This window comes from Haliotis cracherodii, unplaced genomic scaffold (assembly GCF_022045235.1).
Source record: "Haliotis cracherodii isolate W230 unplaced genomic scaffold, xgHalCrac1.p SCAF_2, whole genome shotgun sequence".
Lineage (NCBI taxonomy): Eukaryota > Metazoa > Mollusca > Gastropoda > Lepetellida > Haliotidae > Haliotis > Haliotis cracherodii.
The window spans coordinates 25,367,698-25,388,556 of record NW_027266275.1 but is presented as its reverse complement, the minus strand read 5'-3'; the positions used below and the strand labels follow the sequence as shown (position 1 = coordinate 25,388,556).

General features: G+C 39.3%; 2 protein-coding genes across 2 annotated transcripts; one reads left to right on the top strand and one right to left on the bottom strand.

The window, feature by feature from the left end:
* Positions 1-271: 271 nt before the first annotated feature.
* Positions 272-9,484, top strand: LOC139467531 (uncharacterized). Its single transcript, XM_071249066.1, has 3 exons — positions 272-410; positions 7,108-9,394; positions 9,478-9,484. The coding sequence occupies exons 1-3, from the start codon at positions 272-274 to the stop codon at positions 9,482-9,484; spliced, it is 2,433 nt and encodes an 810-aa protein (XP_071105167.1).
* Positions 9,194-18,666, bottom strand: LOC139468878 (arrestin domain-containing protein 3-like). The gene is made up of 7 exons (XM_071251012.1): positions 18,527-18,666; positions 12,564-12,698; positions 11,592-11,818; positions 11,195-11,377; positions 10,358-10,540; positions 9,935-10,118; positions 9,194-9,647 (listed from the first exon to the last, which is right to left on the bottom strand). The coding sequence occupies exons 1-7, from the start codon at positions 18,642-18,644 to the stop codon at positions 9,496-9,498; spliced, it is 1,182 nt and encodes a 393-aa protein (XP_071107113.1). The 5' UTR covers positions 18,645-18,666; the 3' UTR covers positions 9,194-9,495.
* Between the last annotated feature and the right edge of the window lie 2,193 nt (positions 18,667-20,859).

Sequence of the window (20,859 nt, the reverse complement as noted above, 5' to 3'; positions counted from 1 at the left end):
GTTCACATCAATCACTCGCGCCAACAATCAAACAACACCTCATTGCATTTTTTATTTTAATCTGTATTTAATGGTCCGACAATTTGGGTAATGCAGAAGGATGCAGTGTTGGGAAAAAATACTCATTTTCCGAAAAGTTTTAGTGCATTAAGTTTATGTCGAGTGTACTGAGAAGAACAGCAGCCCGCAGAGTCCTTTGCTTGGATGAAACCGTCAATGTGTGATCTTGCATGAAGATGTAAATATGAAATGTAGATTATGCAAGAACATAATGAGACTGTCCAACACATCGTCAGTAGATGCCCAGCTTTGGCACAAACACGGTATCTTAAGTGACGTGATGGAGTGGCTCCATCCTTCTATTACCGTCTTCGGCATACTTGTGGTTTTGACACAGAGGTCGATCCATGGTACGACCCAGAATATGTAGAGGGCGTCATGGAAAATGATAAATACAAAATTCTTTAGAATAGGCCCGTAGACAGCCTCAGCCCCAAAAAACTTGATCATGTCCTTTTTATGACAAATCCAGTGAAATCATATATAAATATATCATTGTATTTTCTGTGCCCTTTGACAAGGTTCAGAAAAAAACATGGGAAATACGAGGGCTGGCTGAAAAGTTCTAAGCCTAACTGTGAAAGACCCGTACCAAGTCGATGGTTTTCATTTATTTCTCCACCTAGTCATCTTCCAGGTTTACACACTTTTGCCAGCGATGCTGCAAGGCCTGGGTGCCAGTCAAGAAGAAATTTTCTGCAGCCACCCTAAAAAAGTCATTCACAGCGGAAATGACGTCATCATTACTAGGAAAATGGCGACCGGCTAGTTGCTTTTTCATTTTGGGAAACAGGTGGAAGTCTGACGGGGCCAAATCGGGAGAATAAGGGGGATGGTCAATGAGTTCGAAGCCACAATCATGGATCATGGTTGACTGTACAAGGACCACCCAAATCCCCTTTGCTCCATTTATATTTCAATCTGTATACAATAGTGATAATAATGCGTCGCAAGTACCAAGTTGTCTGACTCCCCATTGTTCTCGGTGCCATAGGTTTGCTACCTCCCGATCTGTTGACTGACATTGGGAGAGTACCCAGGGAGTGTACAAGCATTTGCAACCCCAACCGAGCCACAGGAAGCGTAATAAAATCCCACTTCTTACATACCATACATGGCGACTTTTGCGAGTCGGACAGACAATTGGCTCAAAAAGGCGGAGCAATGTGATGTAATTATTGTCCAAAACAGAATGAAACAAAGTTTTAATTTTGTTGTTATTTCTTAAAAAAGTCTATTATGAAAAATAATGTTAGAGTATCGTTTTAAACATCAAATGTATTCAACAACTTGCATCCTATTATAATTACTCTTGTTGAAGGAATGCCCATAAACAAAAGACACGGGGGGCTGGTCATTCCGGATGTTTCCATTGTTTAGACTGAATTTTGGTTTCTGGTTGAAAGTGATGAATCCACTCATCCATGGTAACAAATCGGGCCAAAAAATCATCGGGGTCTGCTTCAAAACGGCACGGGACGTCAGGGATCTGACACGTTTCTGATCAGCTGTCAAGAGCTTTGGCACCCATCTTGCAGAAACTCGTTGGTGATAATGACAGCATGTATCTTTGTTGGAGTAAGCCCTTTCAGTTGCAGGTACTTGATGACTGCCCTATAGCCAGTTTTGTCCATTTCTGGTGATTTCAATGGGTAGGTTCACAAGATGGTCTGGTACAAAGACAATAATAACACTACAGTTGCAGTTCTTATGTCTATGATTCATTAAATGATTGTACTTGTTGGTGGCAAAAGTTTGTTTCAATCCGATTGAGATATCCCACTTAGGCTTAGAACTTTTCAGCCAGCCCTCGTATGCAAACCTCGCTTTCGAAATGTCACGCTGGCATCCCGAGTACCAAGTTGACTGAATCCCCATTGTTTTCGCTGCCTAAGGTTTGGTACTGCCCAATCTGTTGACTTAGAGTTGGGAGAGCATTGGTAGAATACCCACCGGGTTTGCTGCCAGGAATACAACCCTTCTGACAATCTGGGTAATGCAAAAGCTTGCAGTGTTGGGAAGTCTTCACATTCTCCGAAAAGTTCTGGGTGGGTTGGACTTGGCAGCGCTTCCTTGGCAACTTGAACATCGACCTTCGCAATTGGGATACGATGACATGCGTCAACCAAGTCAGCGAGCCTGACGATAAGCCTCTAACAAGCAAGGGTTGCTGCAGACGAATTCTAGCCCGGACCTTCACAGTAACATGATTTGCCATCACGAGGCGTGACAAGTCTGTACTAGCAATGACCCTGGTTGGGTCGACGTGAAATGGGGCTTAACGTCGCGTTTAAGATTTTTGCATTTACGAGGGGCGTTCAATAAGTTTTGCAACTTCAATATAAGACCCGTGAAGATTCCGGGGTAGAATAGGTCTTCAGCAACTCATGCTTGCTGTAAAAGGTGACTATGCTTGTCGTAAAAGGTGACTAACGGGATCGGTTGGTCAGGCTCGCTGACTTGGTTGATACATGTCATTGATCCCAATTGCGTGGATCGATGCTCATGATATTAATCACTGGAATAATACTGTCCATTGATTGTAGTGTTTGGTGGCATGTAATCAATCAGTAATATGCCTCTTGCATCCCAAAATATGGTGGCCATTACCTTGCCAGCCGATGGTTGAGTGCGAAACTTCCTCGAAGGCGGAGAATTGGGATGCTTCCATTGCATGGATTCCAATTTAGTTTCTGGGTCTCAGTGGTGTATCCATGTTTTATCACCTGTCACTAGACGAGAAAGAAATCCGGCTTCTTCAGCAGTATAGAGATCCAGGAGGTCTCGACAACGTTCAGTTCTCTGATTCCTTTCTAGGTACCCATCTTGCAGATACTTTGGACATACCAAGATGCTCATGAATAAGGGTTTCAACAGTTCCAACGGATATTTGGAATTACCTAGAAAGTTCAGATACTATCATTCGTCGGTCAGACAAAATTCTTCTTTCTATAGTAGCAATGGTTTCCGGTTGGGTGGCATCTGAAGGCCTGTCTGACCTTGTGTCATCGTCTATGGACTCCCTACCCCTTTTAAACAGTAGAGACCAACGGCACACTGTGGAATAGTCAGGAGCATCCTTACCCCACACTTTACACATGCGATCATGGATTTCGTTTGATTTGCATCCCTCCTTGGTGAGGAACTTTATTACAGCGCGTTGTAAATGTTTGAGAGTATCAATGATTATGACCACCTTTAGGTGAATGAAGCCATCACTTCTAACTCATTGTTGTGTCTGGAACTTGTTATCACACGTGTAAACCTGATGTTATGACTAGTGTCACACCTGCCACAAGTTGACATTGTTTGTGTAAACACAAATTCCCAAGTTGCAAAACTTATTGAACGCCCCTCGTATATTCTTGCACACTTGTGTGCCATGCTTGTGGGAGATACCATGCCGCAGTTAAACATGACTCTTGGATGTCCCATCACTCGGACACAGTGTATACTGACTCCGAGCCTACCAACCTCTGTTTTATCCCCTTAATGCCGAGCGCTAGGAAGGGTAACAATGAGTACAGTAAAGTAGTTTGGTATGAAGCGGCCGTTGTTCGAACCACCGACCTTCGGCTCTCAAGCTCCAGACTCTTTCACCCTTTCCATCTGGTTGGATGTGGAATCTCTTCTGTTTAGATGAGTGCATCAGCAGCACAATACTAAGGTTTGCAGACATAAACTTCTGATCTTTTATACACATAAACGCAAAATAGTGTAGGGATTGTGTGACTTGATCTGATAGAAACTTGACAAAAGGTTTTTGCTCAGGTTTTAGTTCCACAATCCATTTCACAAATGTGGAATAAAATAATTGTTCATAATTATTTCTGTTCATTCTGTTTACTGGTATCAATTCTGAAAATAAATTCAAAATAGGACAATAAAGGACGCAAATGATATTCTCCCTTGACTTTTCATTTCAAACACATTTTTCTATTGTTCACCGGTGTTTTCATTTCAACCACCGTCACATTTTGGTAACACAATCCTGAAATGTGATAGTTTGCCATATATTGCCTATTCGGGAATGACAATCCGACAAAACTTATTAATAAAGCGTAACGTTACTTGATCTGCAAAGCTAGAATAAAACGTCTGGCACTTAAGGGGTTCCCTGGCGTATTGGCTTGCGTATACATGTACGCGAAACATCCGAACAAATTAAGCTACCATCAGGACCCACATATTCCCTGATGTACTGCCTTGCGTATACGTGAAATATCCGAGCAAATTAGAAACATTAAGTCAGACACAATCATCGACATCTGAAACGTAAAATAAAAATATTTAGGTGACACCAGTTTGAAATATACAAAATTGCCAAGCTACCACCAGGACCCACAGTAGTAAAAAGCTGCAGGCCCCGATGAAACTCTTCAGGCCCACATGTTAAAGACCGCTGCTTATAATGACAAATAAATAGACACGTAAATGTACTGCAGGCCATAAGGACCCATACAGATTTGAAACTACGGGCCCGACACAAGATCTACCTGCCACGGGCCTACGGGCTGGCGTTTATTTCGGACACTGCACATGAAGCTGACGTGAACCATAATAAATAACGGAACACATCCCAACGCGGTCCAAAATGGTTCTACAATACGGGAATGAACACTATTAATTGTACACACATTGCAAGATTCATTAAACATAATTATTAACGAAATTATGGTTTTGTTGTGTTTCATAAACTCAACTTTGTCCATCGATGTTAACCCATAATCGAGGAAATTCAGAACATAATAAACCTAAATAGTGCGTTCCCTGTAGTACAAGAGTACAAGAGTTATAGACCTTTGGTTATGACGTCATTGGTGCCAACATTAGTGACTGTTTTCGTTCACGTTCTGTTCAGACGGTAATGATCCTGCAGTCGTGCGTTTATTTCGTTACTATGCTAGTGACATATGCATTACCCTGTCAAATCCTTGAACAAGTAATGGATTTTCTTGGCAGGAATTCAGAGAATCTAAACTGCTTGGTATGATTTTTCGATGGTGGTGAACCATGGTATTTGATATGGGTATCTTTGTTGAGAGCTGTTGTTTGCAGTGTTTCGGCGACTGTTTTCAGCGAAGTAACTTTTTAAAAACGTTTGTAATATTTTCGTAAATGTTGGTGTAATATATGTTAATATGTTAACACTACGCACCTCAAACAGTCGTGTGTGGGCATGTTCTAACGTGGGCACGCACGCACGCACGCACGCATGCTATTGACAGAATCATTCTTTTGACCACTATAATCTGTTTCAGCAGAATCTTCAGAATATTTTCTGGATTGGACGTTTTGAATCTACACATGCTCTTGTAAATGATGGTAAAAAATACCAAAAACATATATTAATATACATGTAGAACATTATAAAACAAAAGATGTTTTCTATCCAACTGATCATATATGTACATAATGTATAAATGTCATAGACATTCCGCTGAAGGTTGATAAAGAGGGTAGGTAGGCGCATTAAAGAAGGATTCTGTCAATAAAGCTTCACCCCACACTAACTATTTTTGTCTACTAAGATAGTGTTTCACTTTACTCTCTTGCGTAGATAATAACTATAGAAAAAACCGCTATGTTATCTAGGGTCGTCCCCACCGCAAATTAAAATCGTACTTATTAACACAAAGTTTGTCACCAAATATGTGATTGTCCGTTTACTCAGCTCTAAAACAGGCGGGAGGGTTAATTTTAACTGAACGCAATTTACATCTCAATGTCCTAGAGACATTCCAATCACATGAGGGGTTTTCAGATGTGGGAGATACTGTTCGTTGGCACTTTATTTCGCAAAGGGTCCGTCATTTGATATTTGTTTTGAGGTTTAGAATTGCTTTGTGAAATATGTTTAAAACAACTGCTCTAAAAATAATAAAGTGTGCCCTGATTTTAGCCCTGTCACAGAGCTGTGCTCCAATGATCAGGGGTGTCATAAAATAAGAATAAAGTGATAAAGAAAACGTGGTAATAGGTTCACAGGTTTATTAAAATAACTGCTAATAACACCCGAGTCAATTAACTCAACACTCTTTAGAGTGAGTAACCTCGGCTGAGCAAAATAACGGGAAATAAACACTGAGAGCTTATCCCTAAAATGAGTCACTTAGACTACAAAATAGACGAATACGTCTGAATATCAACTAGTTTTAATCGACTAAAGATTCTGTCACTTTGACTGAACAAGGAAATACTAGAGTTTCCAAATAGTTAGTTAACCACAGGAAGGATGGTCATCAACGAATTACTAATTATAGACTTTTGGAAACCCTAGTTACTAAGTGCCTCGTCAATCGCGGGAAGGTAGGTCATCTGAGGATTGCTACAAAAACTCAGAAACACTTAGTTTCAGAAACACTTGTAACTCAAAGCTTAGAAATCACGGGAAACTTGGTTATCCACGGATTACTATCAAGACATTGTATTACAAACCCTAGTAACTAAGATTAGTTCAGTACAACCAGACTAAGTCAGAATCAAGATCGACATAGCCCCGAACCCACCTCTCGACCGTGACCACTCCAGTAGCGAGACAATCATGAAGGATTTAACGGAGCCTGAATGGTAGGGACACAAGATCTAGAAAGACTTTAGATACACAGCGCGCGCGGACGTCAGAGGGAGGAACCTCTCCGGGACCGCCGGGGAATACAACTAACTGGGGCGCCCAGCTAACGTGTGTTTCTTAACACGGGGAAACACGAATAGCAAACTAACTACTATATGAACGCTGAAGAAATAAGGATCAAAATAAAGCGCTGAACATCAGCTATCCAACGGCATCATTAACGATTTACAACAAGTTATGTACAATTACTGATGAGGCAAACATGACCATAAATACATGACAAAGTTCTGAATGTAGATACAAATTCCCCTAATGTTTGCAAATCACAAATACAAAAAGCATTTTAGATACAAGAATATGGTAGCGGGGAACAAAGAGGCACTAGACCGTGACATGGGTAACAACAGCTCCTAGAGATGAAGATGTATCTACTGTGAAGGATCTGAAGGCTGAGTTGTTGCATGTTGTTACAGCTCCTAGGGATGAAGATGTATCTACTGTGAAGGATCTGAAGGCTGAGTTGTTGCATGTTGTTACAGCTCCTAGGGATGAAGATGTATATACTGTGAAGGATCTGAAGGCTGAGTTGTTGCATGTTGTTACAGCTCCTAGGGATGAAGATGTATCTACTGTGAAGGAGCCGAAGCCTGAGTTGTTGCATGTTGTTACAGCTCCTAGGGATGAAGATGTATGTACTATGAAGGATCTGAAGGCTGAGTTGTTGCATGTTGTTACAGCTCCTAGGGATGAAGATGTATCTACTGTGAAGGATCTGAAGGCTGAGTTGTTGCATGTTGTTACAGCTCCTAGGGATGAAGATGTATATACTGTGAAGGATCTGAAGGCTGAGTTGTTGCATGTTGTTACAGCTCCTAGGGATGAAGATGTATCTACTGTGAAGGATCTGAAGGCTGAGTTGTTGCATGTTGTTACAGCTCCTAGGGATGAAGATGTATCTACTGTGAAGGATCTGAAGGCTGAGTTGTTGCATGTTGTTACAGCTCCTAGGGATGAAGATGTATCTACTGTGAAGGATCTGAAGGCTGAGTTGTTGCATGTTGTTACAGCTCCTATTGATGAAGATGTATATACTGTGAAGGATCTGAAGGCTGAGTTGTTGCATGTTGTTACAGCTCCTAGGGATGAAGATGTATATACTGTGAAGGATCTGAAGGCTGAGTTGTTGCATGTTGTTACAGCTCCTAGGGATGAAGATTTATATACTGTGAAGGATCTGAAGGCTGAGTTGTTGCATGTTGTTACAGCTCCTAGGGATGAAGATGTATCTACTGTGAAGGATCTGAAGGCTGAGTTGTTGCATGTTGTTACAGCTCCTAGGGATGAAGATGTATATACTGTGAAGGATCTGAAGGCTGAGTTGTTGCATGTTGTTACAGCTCCTATTGATGAAGATGTATCTACTGTGAAGGATCTGAAGGCTGAGTTGTTGCATGTTGTTACAGCTCCTATTGATGAAGATGTATATACTGTGAAGGATCTGAAGGCTGAGTTGTTGCATGTTGTTACAGCTCCTATTGATGAAGATGTATATACTGTGAAGGATCTGAAGGCTGAGTTGTTGCATGTTGTTACAGATCCTAGGGATGAAGATGTATCTACTGTGAAGGATCTGAAGGCTGAGTTGTTGCATGTTGTTACAGCTCCTAGGGATGAAGATGTATATACTGTGAAGGATCTGAAGGCTGAGTTGTTGCATGTTGTTACAGCTCCAAGGGATGAAGATGTATCTACTGTGAAGGATCTGAAGGCTGAGTTGTTGCATGTTGTTACAGCTCCTAGGGATGAAGATGTATCTACTGTGAAGGATCTGAAGGCTGAGTTGTTGCATGTTGTTACAGCTCCTATTGATGAAGATGTATATACTGTGAAGGATCTGAAGGCTGAGTTGTTGCATGTTGTTACAGCTCCTAGGGATGAAGATGTATATACTGTGAAGGATCTGAAGGCTGAGTTGTTGCATGTTGTTACAGCTCCTAGGGATGAAGATTTATATACTGTGAAGGATCTGAAGGCTGAGTTGTTGCATGTTGTTACAGCTCCTAGGGATGAAGATGTATCTACTGTGAAGGATCTGAAGGCTGAGTTGTTGCATGTTGTTACAGCTCCTAGGGATGAAGATGTATATACTGTGAAGGATCTGAAGGCTGAGTTGTTGCATGTTGTTACAGCTCCTATTGATGAAGATGTATCTACTGTGAAGGATCTGAAGGCTGAGTTGTTGCATGTTGTTACAGCTCCTATTGATGAAGATGTATATACTGTGAAGGATCTGAAGGCTGAGTTGTTGCATGTTGTTACAGCTCCTAGGGATGAAGATGTATATACTGTGAAGGATCTGAAGGCTGAGTTGTTGCATGTTGTTACAGATCCTAGGGATGAAGATGTATCTACTGTGAAGGATCTGAAGGCTGAGTTGTTGCATGTTGTTACAGCTCCTAGGGATGAAGATGTATATACTGTGAAGGATCTGAAGGCTGAGTTGTTGCATGTTGTTACAGCTCCAAGGGATGAAGATGTATCTACTGTGAAAGATCTGAAGGCTGAGTTGTTGCATGTTGTTACAGCTCCTAGGGATGAAGATTTATATACTGTGAAGGATCTGAAGGCTGAGTTTTTGCATGTTGTTACAGCTCCTAGGGAAGAAGATGTATCTATTATGAAAGAGCTGAAGGCGGAGTTGTTGCATGTTGTTACAGCTCTTAGCGATGAAGATGTATCCACTGAGGAGGTGAAGGCTGAGTTGTTGCATGTTGTTACAGCTGCTATTTATGAAAATGTTTCTGGTGCGAAGGTGACGGCTGAGCTGTTGCATATTGTTACAGCTGCTGATGAAGATGTATCTACTGTGGAGGATCTGAAGGCTGGGCTGTTTGTCCCCAGTTGTAATAAGCGTACATTGGAGCATAGTTCATGTCTCCTTTGGTATGCTCGGTGTCGTCATCATCCTTTATGTTCACTGTGCCAAACGCACTTTCTGAGAAAGATGGAGGTGCTGAAACGACAAATAACGCAATTTATTCTCATGGCAGTACTATCACATATAGTAAATCATTTACAACATACAACGTATTGTTTAGTAGATTTGCATGGGAAATGAGTGAGTGAGTGAGTATTGTTTTACGCTACTTTTAGCAATATTCCAGCAATATCATGGCGGGGGATACCAGAAATGGGCTTCACATATTGTACCCATGTGAGGAATCGTGACGAGCGAGTGCAATGGAAGTGGTTGGAGATTTCAGAAAGTATCATGATAACAAGAAGACAAACGGAACTCACGCATTGATATTCCAGGTGGGGCAGAAGCCTGTGCCCCTCCCTGGTAAAGCTGGGACTGGCTGGGACCCTGTAGCGGAGGAGCAAACCCGTACTGCTGCAGTGTGGACTGGAGTGGAATTGATCCGATGATCAGCCTGAGCGGTACTTCCAACTGGAATGCGGGTCCAGCAGGATTTACACAGAGCTGAAACATAAGACACAATAGTCCAAGGATCCCAGGCATAAAGGTATTATTTTTAGGCCATAAAGGCCAGTAAAATGCATTGCGATAACAACAAATTTAAAAACACAATTGCACATTTACTAGAGCTGAGACAGTGTCCAAAGTATGGTTTATTGCCCATAAAAAGACAAGCGTTAGGTTTCATGTATATGGATAATCTATGTAAAAAAACTAATTTACGTCAATCTAAGAACAGTTACCTTCACATAGTACTCCATTGCAATTATTCTGCATCCCTGTAGTTTAGATGGCGGCAGTGGTGGTATGGGTAGAAGGTCTCCATTCCATGTATCAGAGTCTCCAGGAAGAATTTCCCCGTGGGATATTTCCCCTATTTTCTTGTTGTTGGTTATTGACTTTGTCGTCGCGTGATAATTGACAACCTAAAACATGGAACATCAAAACCTCAAGAGAATATTATCAGTCAGTGAAATACCTAGATCTACAATGTGCAAAATATACACATGGAGAATCACAACCACTGCTTTCTAATATTTTTAAAGCCGAATGTACGAATGTTACATCAAACAAATCATAATGTTACCAACAAAATTCCCCAAGGTGTCAACTTAAAACTAGATTTACTACAAATCTGACAAAATCTAAAGTGCGATATACAGTTTCTGTTAAGTTAACATGTTCAGCAGTGTAAACGACAACCTTGAAAATGGATACTGGAAACATTTCTGAAATTAATATGGCAAAGGCACCTAAATTTAATCAAATGACCATCCGTTAAATGTTTTCATCGTGTAATAGTTTGACACTACCACACTAAATATAAATATTAAACATGAGAGAGAATAATCAATTATCTTTTGATACATCGGCCAACTCGTGATGAAAGTTGTATCAAAGGCTGTATCACTGAACACCAGGTACTGTACTGGCAGCACGAGTAATGATTGTGTGTCGCATAAGACAGCACCCAGCAATAACAACTGTCTAGTTCGACCATACAATGACATTGAAAGTAAGCACGTCTAGCTCTGTTGTCAAAATATGAAACAACATTTTCACACACAATTCTTACTAACCATGTACAATTCAGCGTACGATCTCTTCATCCTCCTGTTGCTGTGGTTGATGATCTCAGCTTTGATAGGAATAGATTCCCCCGGAACATAACCACGCCGGTCAATTTCGAACTTGCAGCTGATTGGTCCAGATTTGCAGCATAAGCAACACAAGTTCTTTTCATTCGCTCCCTGTAAGCCTTCCTGCAATCATAAATTATTAAGTTTTCTTGCATGCCTACTTCGTTCAGCACATTTTGATTTGCAGCAATACCCTGCAAACATATCAATAAATATTTCTGATTTTTACAATCACAATCAAGGATATTACAATTTATATTGAATGATCCTTATAAAGTGAATTTATAATTATTAATTTGGTTAAATGGAATACTTTTACGAAGTAACTTTCGCCTACTTTAGCTCCAGGTTCTGTGTTGAGGTCGAGTAGATTGACAACTGTAAAAGCCCTTTTTGTTGTGTGGTCGAACTTCCATGGTTTGTCAATGGTACCATTGAGCCAGTATCTTATCCTCCCCACCGAACCCTCAAACGAGGAGGGGAGTCCTTTTGGCAACTGGTATCGGAAGGGATATGTATAACTTCCTGCGGATAGAGTAGGGTTGTCTCCCCCTTGTCCCGACGCTGCAATATGCCAACAATAAATATGTAGTGTTCTTATGTTGTACGTTCATGGTAGCAAGGAGGACAACCACGCCTGTTTCGAACTTCTAAGTGACATCTTTTAGCGGTGAGATATGGCTTCGTTTTCAGGCGAAGACATTTTGAAAAATTATACACATGAACACTGATTTATTGTCAAAAAGAATTCGTACCATTCATACTGATGGCTCCTCTCAACATATATTTTTCACGTATACCGACATGCACATGCATTGTCATGATGACAATCATGTTACCTTCATCACACTATAGACGTTGTTATACATAAAGGTTTCATGACTTCATACAACCCCAAATACAAACTATTGTTAACTTTAAACATGTGGACACATGCAGATCTTCCAGGACTAGACTCCTTTCACTGTTGGACCTCTGGTAAGTACAATTAAACACTGAGGAACTCTCTAATAAATATCCGATTACTGAACCTAATTCAGACACTAATTGTCAACATGATACAGTACACAACAGAACTCCTGCCATGCGACGGCCGCCTCTAAACAAACCAGTGTGCAAATATATATATGTACGTATACAACATGGTTGCGCGTATATGGGCTGTAGGCCTTGAATACAATACACTATCTTGATCTGGAGCTTGACACATAATTCGTCATACGGTTTCGCCACTCGGTATTGTTTTGATTCCATTATAAGAAACACACTGCTTTTGAATATTAATGGTAGCTGAAGTGGGTTTTTATACCTTTCCCAAATAAAACCACTTCATGGTTGAAGTAGGTTTCATTAGCTGAGTAGATCTTTGTATAAGTCGTCCCGGAAACGGTATACGTCTCCGACCATTTCACAGTGGCGCCACCGAAGAAATGTAGTCTTATGCCTGTGAAGAAGACCAAATATTATCATCTTATGTTATAGGCGCATTTGATTTAAAAAACTCTTGTTTTAGTTGGCAGCTGAATGTGTACAAGCCCGTGCACCAGAAACACCCTTGAGGACAGAATTGTGTATTTGGTTTACAGATTTTGAAGTGATTTGGATGAGTAGGTGATAAAAATAAATAAAAGCTCAGCCTGGTTTTGCTTTCATACATATTATAAATCTAAAACCTGACAGCGGCATTTCAATGTCATTTTTATTGTCAAAGCGACCTTCACCGTCGACTGTATTAGAAACTCCTTGTCATTATGATTTGTTTTTGTTGCTGAAATTTCGATTTTTAAGGTCAGCGGATCCGTAAACCAAGCAGACTAAATGATGGTAGTATTAAGTCCATTTAAAATGGCCTTATTCCACATCCTTAACACCATGATATGTAAATGAACACAATTAGTATAGCACTCGACTAGAACCACAGCAGATACATTGAATGCAACAATCCAGTCAAGCTTCTCGAGTTTCATGAAGACCTGCCAAGATGCATTTATGAACAACATACATTTAGTTGCTTAATCTGTTCTGTCGTGTTGGTGTGACACCAACAGTCAAATTACTAAGTAAGAAGTCTTCATGGAGACATGGCAATCTCAACCATCAACCGACTCAACAACCTTGAGAACAAGTATCCAACTTCAAAATGCATATCAAAGAAGCCAAAGTACTATTGATGTGGAAAATATATTACGACGTTATATTACCTTCAAATCATTTCCCACCAGCAAAAATATTTTGGTGAGAAATATTCATGCATTGTCGGGATTTCTTTGTATATGCAAACATATGTGTTTGGGAACGTTGGTTATAACAAACTCTTTTACAGATCTCTACTCAATCTTTTCTATCGTGTTGTGTTAAATTCACAGTCAAAGTACTATTAATGCGCATAACGAACTTTTTATTGATCTTTGAAGACGATGTAGGCTGGATTAGGTTCTGATCCATATCTCCCCTAATTGAGCAGTGAGAAGAAAATTGTCCCCATGATCAGTACACGAAGAGTGTACGCCTTGTTTATTACTACCTGTGATGGTGTACCTGCTGGTAAGATTCAGTCAAGAATGTATTGGATACTTCACATACAGTAAGGAAATGACATATTTACCAATCATATAATACATTGTATATCGAGGCAGGTATACAAGACCTAATATATGAGCTAAAACAGATATACTCACGTGACTATGTTACCATGCACAATTAACCATGGTTGGTGGTAACAGGTATTCTCATTGCAAAGTGTTGTGCATGATCGACCATCGATCATGCCACAAAGGGCCCGATTTAGTGATTGCTACCAGGCATTGGTTAAGTAACCAAATCAGGTACATCTATTACTTCCTACTGTGTACCCTCATTCAGGATGACTGAGCCCGATGCATTGACAGCCATTGCCCCCTGTGAATGTTACCACCAGTACAGACAGTGGCCATGGATTGTACACTTATGCGTAATACTATAATTGGGGCTGCTTGGGAGAAATAATACCTACATGTATAATACTGTTAACCCAAGTGTGAATTCCCTTCAGTGGTTGAAAACTGAACACTAAATAAATAAAGTCTGAAATTACTTTTAACTAAATAATTAAACATGTTTCGGTGGTACAGGGGTTAGGGGTCGGAGAAGTGAATTGCACACTGGTTGAGTGTAAAAAATGCTGGCTGCCGGAACGATAGAGGCCACGTGCTTGTGTGCATGCGCCTTGCTGGGTTCTTTACTGCGCGTGTCCTAAGACCCCGTTACTTCATTCCGCTGTAGTAACGGGCTTAAATCCTGCTGGTAGCATGTTTAGAGGCCTACTATAGTTTTTGTAATAGCCAATTCTCTTTAAATCAAACAGCCGATTCCCTTCATCTGATTTATCCACCTGAACTAGAAATAAAGGAGACCAGTTAGACAACCTTGTCTGATCATAGTCAGTGGTTGAAGATATACAATTTGTTGTAGTTACTAAATGAGACCGCCTCCGTGGTCTTGTGGTAGAGCGTCCGCCCGGAGAGCGGAAGGTTCGGGGTTCGATCCCCGGCCGCGTCATACCAAAAGACGTTAAAAGATGGTACTTGTTGTTACCCTGTCTGGCGTTCGGCATTAAGGAGCTAAAACAAGGACTGGTCGGCTCGGAGTCAGTATACTGTGTCTTAGTGGGTTATTCATGTTAAACTGCGGCATGGTATCTCAGTGGGCTAGCACTATAAATCAACATCAGTCCGGACTAGTACAAGCAGCCACACAAACACACACACGTACATGCACGTCGCTATATAAGTGCAATAATCTTGGACGCGACGTTAAATCCAATTTCACCTCACCTCACCTCAACTAAATAAAATCGTAACAAATTTAACGAGAAACCCTCTATCACATTGAACGCATCTATGAGTGGTCAATCGGGCTGTTGACCTGTCATTAAAAACTATCTTAATTGACATGAAGTGGAGCATAAAATACGTTGTGATTATTAAATCACATAGTCACTGTGTCTCGAATTTCCTCATGTCACGGTCTAGTGACCGGCTATATTTTCGGCACCGCTCGGCAAGGTCCGGCTGTCGATATCCTACAGCGTTAGTACCTTCTGTGTTAGAGACTTAGTGGCCCGACTAGTTCATTCCCTTAGCAGTCTCAGACCATGGATTGACTTGATGTATGTTATCTCTTGTATGTTCGCTACCGTATTCTTGTATTTAAAATGTTTTTGTCACTATGATTTTCAAACATTCGGGAAATTTATAAGTACACACAGACATTTCTCGTGTATTTATGGTCATTTTTGCCTCATTAATAATTGTACATAGCTTGTTGTAAATCCTGATACCGTTGAATAGCTTATGTCCAGCGATCTATTTTGATACTTACAACTCCAGTATAGATATAGTAGTTAGTTTGCTATTTGCCACACGTTAGTTAATACTCTAATACACGCATATACGGTTTTTGCTTGACAACGGTATAAGGATCTATAGCGAAACGTCGCCTTTACAGTAATTAAGGGTGTTGTTGTCCATAGATTGTGTCTACTTTGTCATCCGTCAACTTCTAAGTTATGCCTGTCAATCAGTTTATTCATATATAACTGTAAGGCCACAGGCCCATAGTACAGAATACATGACAATGTGGAAGCGGTTAGGAATGTTACAAGGATTCATTTCTTAATAACATGGCATGATATATAAAGAGAGAGAGATTTTGTATAGCCGTTTTGCTCACATGTAAAATTAAAGAGATAAACTTGTATTTATTTGGATGTACATAGTATTTCTGTTCAATATATTTTTTCCTTAAATTGTCATATTTACAACATACAAGTAGAAAATGAAATTCATCTTCGACAACATTTAAAGAACATTGTTTACATAATATTGAACATTTGGGTATTTTGTTGTGCCTGCCAACTTCAACCATTAACCTGTGTGAGCTGCATCTAAATTGTGTTAATGATATTCTGCATTTTCTTATATTTACATCAGTTAAATATTTTTCTGCGCATATTTGCATTTTAAAATATCTATAATATTCACATTTGCTAGAAACATCTACAGTAGATCTCCATGTTTGAAAGTACATGTCAAAAAGCGTCTGCCTTATTTTCGATATGAACATGGCATGATTCTCTAAGAAACATTGGTTTTCCCAGATGTAACCATACCCACATTTATACAGTAGACATTTAACATTGTATGCCCAATTTTGATCTCCATTCTTTTCATACAATAGCATCATATTATAACATTTTTTTGGCAATCTACTTACTGGCATTTTTAGTAATTTTAACCAGTATCTTATGATTTTTAAGTAGTGATACAAGGGCATGCGACCACATTCACCATAAACCATTACGTTAGACGTACTATGTTTAACACCAAGAAATCTTTTGCATGCGTATAAATGTACGGATTCAATTTCTTTAGCCTCTGCAAAACCCCATATTTCTGAACCATAGGAAAGAATAGGAGCTATTTTTGTGTCAAAGATTTTGAAAAAAGATTTATAAGCACACTCGCTAAAATGTTCAAACGTTTGTAAAATGCCAAATAGCATCTTTTTAGCTTGGATTGCTGCATTACATATATGTCGGTTCCATGATAATTTACTTGAAAATATTACACCAAGATATTTATATGAGGTTTCAGTTTGGAGTAATTGTCCCCGAAAGTACCACTTTTCGTTTTTTGACAGCGTATTTCCTTTGCTAAATACAACAATTTTTGTCTTATCTAGATTAGCATTAAGTTTCCACGTATCACAGTACAATTCTAGCTGATTTATCAAAGTTTGTAAACCTTTCACAGTACTCGAGAACATGATTATATCATCTGCAAATAGTAACATAAATATTTTTATAAGTTCAGGATGTAATTGTATACCATCATCATAATTTCTTTTGATTTGGGCTGCAAGCTCATTAATAAAAAAACAGAACAAAAAAGGGCTTAATACACATCCTTGGCGTACATCAGTATGACATATAAAAGAATCTGAATACTTGCCGTTTTGTTTAACACATGATTTAACTTCCTTATAAATACCACATAACAATTTACCCATTTTATTACTGACACCATGTGAATTAAATAGATACCATAACTTATCTCTACAGACTGAATCGAATGCTTTCGAAAAATCTACAAATATAGCATACATTTTTCCACGTTTACGTTGAATATACCTATCTATAAGAGCCTGGAGAATAAACATATTATCAGTGGTTGAGTAACCTTGTCGAAAACCTGCTTGCTCTTCCTCAATCTTATCAAGTGCTTCCGACCACAATACCAAGCGTTTATTAATAATGCTAAGAAATATCTTACTGAATATACTGGTAAGTGTAATCCCCCTATAGTTTTCAACATCAGTCACTGAGCCTTTTTTGTGAATTGGAACGATAGTTCCAAGTGTCCAACCTTTTGGAAAGTAAGAGGTATCCATTATTGTATTGAATATACAGTATTTAAAGAATTCTGTTATAAGTTTATCAAATCCCGGGCTTTTCAAGTTTTTCCGATTTTGAATAACAGATTTATTTTCTTCTTTTGAGACTGGGGAATCTAATATTTCCGTTGCAAAATTGGTTTCATCATTATCAAAAGAGTTCAACTGGAGGTTATTTGTGGAATCATCACCGCTGAAAAGATTTTTGAAGTAATTAAACCACTCATGCATTTCGATGTTACTTTTAGTTTCCTTCTTTTTGCTGATGTTTTTCAAGGTCGTCCAAAACTGTTTTGATGAGCTGATACTTTCTTCTAGTTTTTAGTAGTTAGTTTGCTATTTGCCACACGTTAGTTAATACTCTAATACACGCATATACGGTTTTTGCTTGACAACGGTATAAGGATCTATAGCGAAACGTCGCCTTTACAGTAATTAAGGGTGTTGTTGTCCATAGATTGTGTCTACTTTGTCATCCGTCAACTTCTAAGTTATGCCTGTCAAACAATTCAGGTAATACAGTTGCTTAATTAAGCCGCTTGTATATCTGCGCTGATTTAATTAATCAGTGATCTCTGTCAGTGCAGATTGTGTTTATCAATTTTTTAATGTCATCTATTGGTACAATGAGCTGTTATTAATAACCCTGTAAAGCTATTACCACATTTTTATTAGTACTTTATTCTTATTTTTTTAGACCCCTGATCATTGGAGCACAGCTCAACTATATCAAAATTTCATATTTGACACTGAAATGTTCATGTGGTCACATACTGTCTAATAGTTTAATAATATTCTTACAACTGTCTAGATGTATGATAAGTCTTATCCAGTACTTACCTCTCATCTTCATTCCCTCTTTCAGGTCCACTGTTACATGACCCTCAAGGAACTGCCCCGGGTAATACACTCCTTGGGGATTATTTAAAGTTATTGCAAAAAGGTTCAGTTTACCCATGGTTGAGAATCCCGTGTGCCAAGAAATGCCTTGGTCTACGATCTAACGTGCAGATATATGGCGTAATCCACATTCAGATTCATTGCGACATTCACAGTCACAACACAACACAGCACAGCAAACATGACCCGCAAAATATAGAATCCCAATCACATAAGGTTCAGCAATCCTTCCGCGTCTATTTAATAAATACATAATGCCTTGTTGCTAAGGTATGTCTTTCGCAATGGTTGAAAGCACACAGTTGAAAGGTGAGGATATTAGCAACACCATTTATGAAAACCTTTCGGTACACCAGCTAGCATGTATACATAGAAATTACAACTTATATATGTTCAAAGCGGTTTGCAATCAGGCCCTCGCAATTAGGCCACTACTGCTACCACCACCACCACTATCACCACCACCACCACTACTACTACTACTACTACTACTACTTCTACTGCTACTACTACCACCACTACCACCACCACCACTACTACTACTACTACTACGACTACTACCACTACTACTACTACTACTACTACTACTACTACTACTACTACTACTTCTACTACAACTACTGCTACTGCTACTACTACTACCACTTCTACTACCACTTCTACTACTACTACTACTTCCACTACTACTACTACTACTTCTACTACTACTACTACTTCTACTGCTACTACTACTACTACTTCCACTACTACGACTACTACTACTTCTACTACTAGTGCTACTTCTACTACAACTACTTCTACTACTACTTCTACTGCTACTACTACTACAACTTCTACTACCACTTCTACTACTACTACTTCCACTACTACTACTACTACTTCTACTACTACGACTACTTCTACTACCACTTCTCCTACTACTACTACTACTTCGACTACTATTACTACTTCTACTACTACTTCTACTACTACTACTTCTACTGCTGCTGCTACTACTACTACTACTACTACCACTTCTACTACTACTACTTCTACTACTACTACTTCTACTACTACCACTTCTACTACTACTACTACTTCTTCTACTACTACTACTACAACCACTTCTACTACTACTACTACTTCTACTTCTACTACTACTACTACTTCTACTGCTACTACTACTACTACTGCTACTTCAACTACTTCTACTACTTCTACTACTAGTGCTACTTCTACTACAACTACTTCTACTACTACTTCTACTGCTACTACTACTACAACTTCTACTACCACTTCTACTACTACTACTTCCACTACTACTACTACTACTTCTACTACTACGACTACTTCTACTACCACTTCTCCTACTACTACTACTTCGATTACTATTACTACTTCTACTACTACTTCTACTACTACTACTTCTACTGCTGCTACTACTACTACTACTACCACTTCTACTACTACTACTTCTACTACTACTACTTCTACTACTACCACTTCTACTACTACTACTACTTCTTCTACTGCTACTAGTACAACCACTTCTACTACTACTACTACTACTACTTCTACTTCTACTACTACTACTACTTCTACTGCTACTACTACTACTACTGCTACTTCAACTACTTCTACTACTACTTCTACTGCTACTACTACTGCTACTTCTACTACAACTACTTCTACTACTACTTCTACTGCTACTACTACTACCACTTCTACTACTACTATTACTTCTACTACTACTACTTCCACTACTACTACTTCTACTTCTACTACTACTACTACTTCTACTTCTACTACTACTACTACTTCCACTACTACTACTACTTCTACTTCTACTTCTACTACTACTACTACTTCTACTGCTACTACTACTACTGCTACTTCAACTACAACTACTTCTACTACTACTTCTACTGCTACTACTACTGCTACTTCTACTACAACTACTTCTACTACTACTTCTACTGCTACTACTACTACTACCACTTCTACTACTACTATTACTTCTACTACTACTACTTCCACTACTACTACTACTACTACTTCTACTACTACTATTACTACTTCTACTACTACTACTACTACTTCCACTTCTACTTCACTACATCTACTACTACTGCTACTTCCACTACTACTACTTCTTCTACTACTACTACTACTACTACTACTACTACTACTACTACTTCTACTTCTACTTCTACTACTACTTCTACTGCTACTACTACTACTACTACCACTTCTACTGCTACTGCTACTACCACTTCTACTCCAACCACCAATAA

Excerpts from the sequence above, each read along its gene's own strand:
- LOC139468878 (XM_071251012.1), bottom strand. The coding sequence starts at position 18,644 with ATGGGTAAACTGAACCTTTTTGCAATAACTTTAAATAATCCCCAAGGA. Across the intron at positions 11,819-12,563 it reads AGTGGTTTTATTTGGGAAAG|CGTCGGGACAAGGGGGAGAC; the intron begins GTATAAAAACCC and ends GGCATATTGCAG. Across the intron at positions 9,648-9,934 it reads CCCACCTGGAATATCAATGC|CACCTCCATCTTTCTCAGAA; the intron begins GTGAGTTCCGTT and ends TTGTCGTTTCAG.
- LOC139467531 (XM_071249066.1), top strand. The coding sequence starts at position 272 with ATGAGACTGTCCAACACATCGTCAGTAGATGCCCAGCTTTGGCACAAA. Across the intron at positions 411-7,107 it reads GACACAGAGGTCGATCCATG|CTCCTAGGGATGAAGATGTA; the intron begins GTACGACCCAGA and ends ATGTTGTTACAG.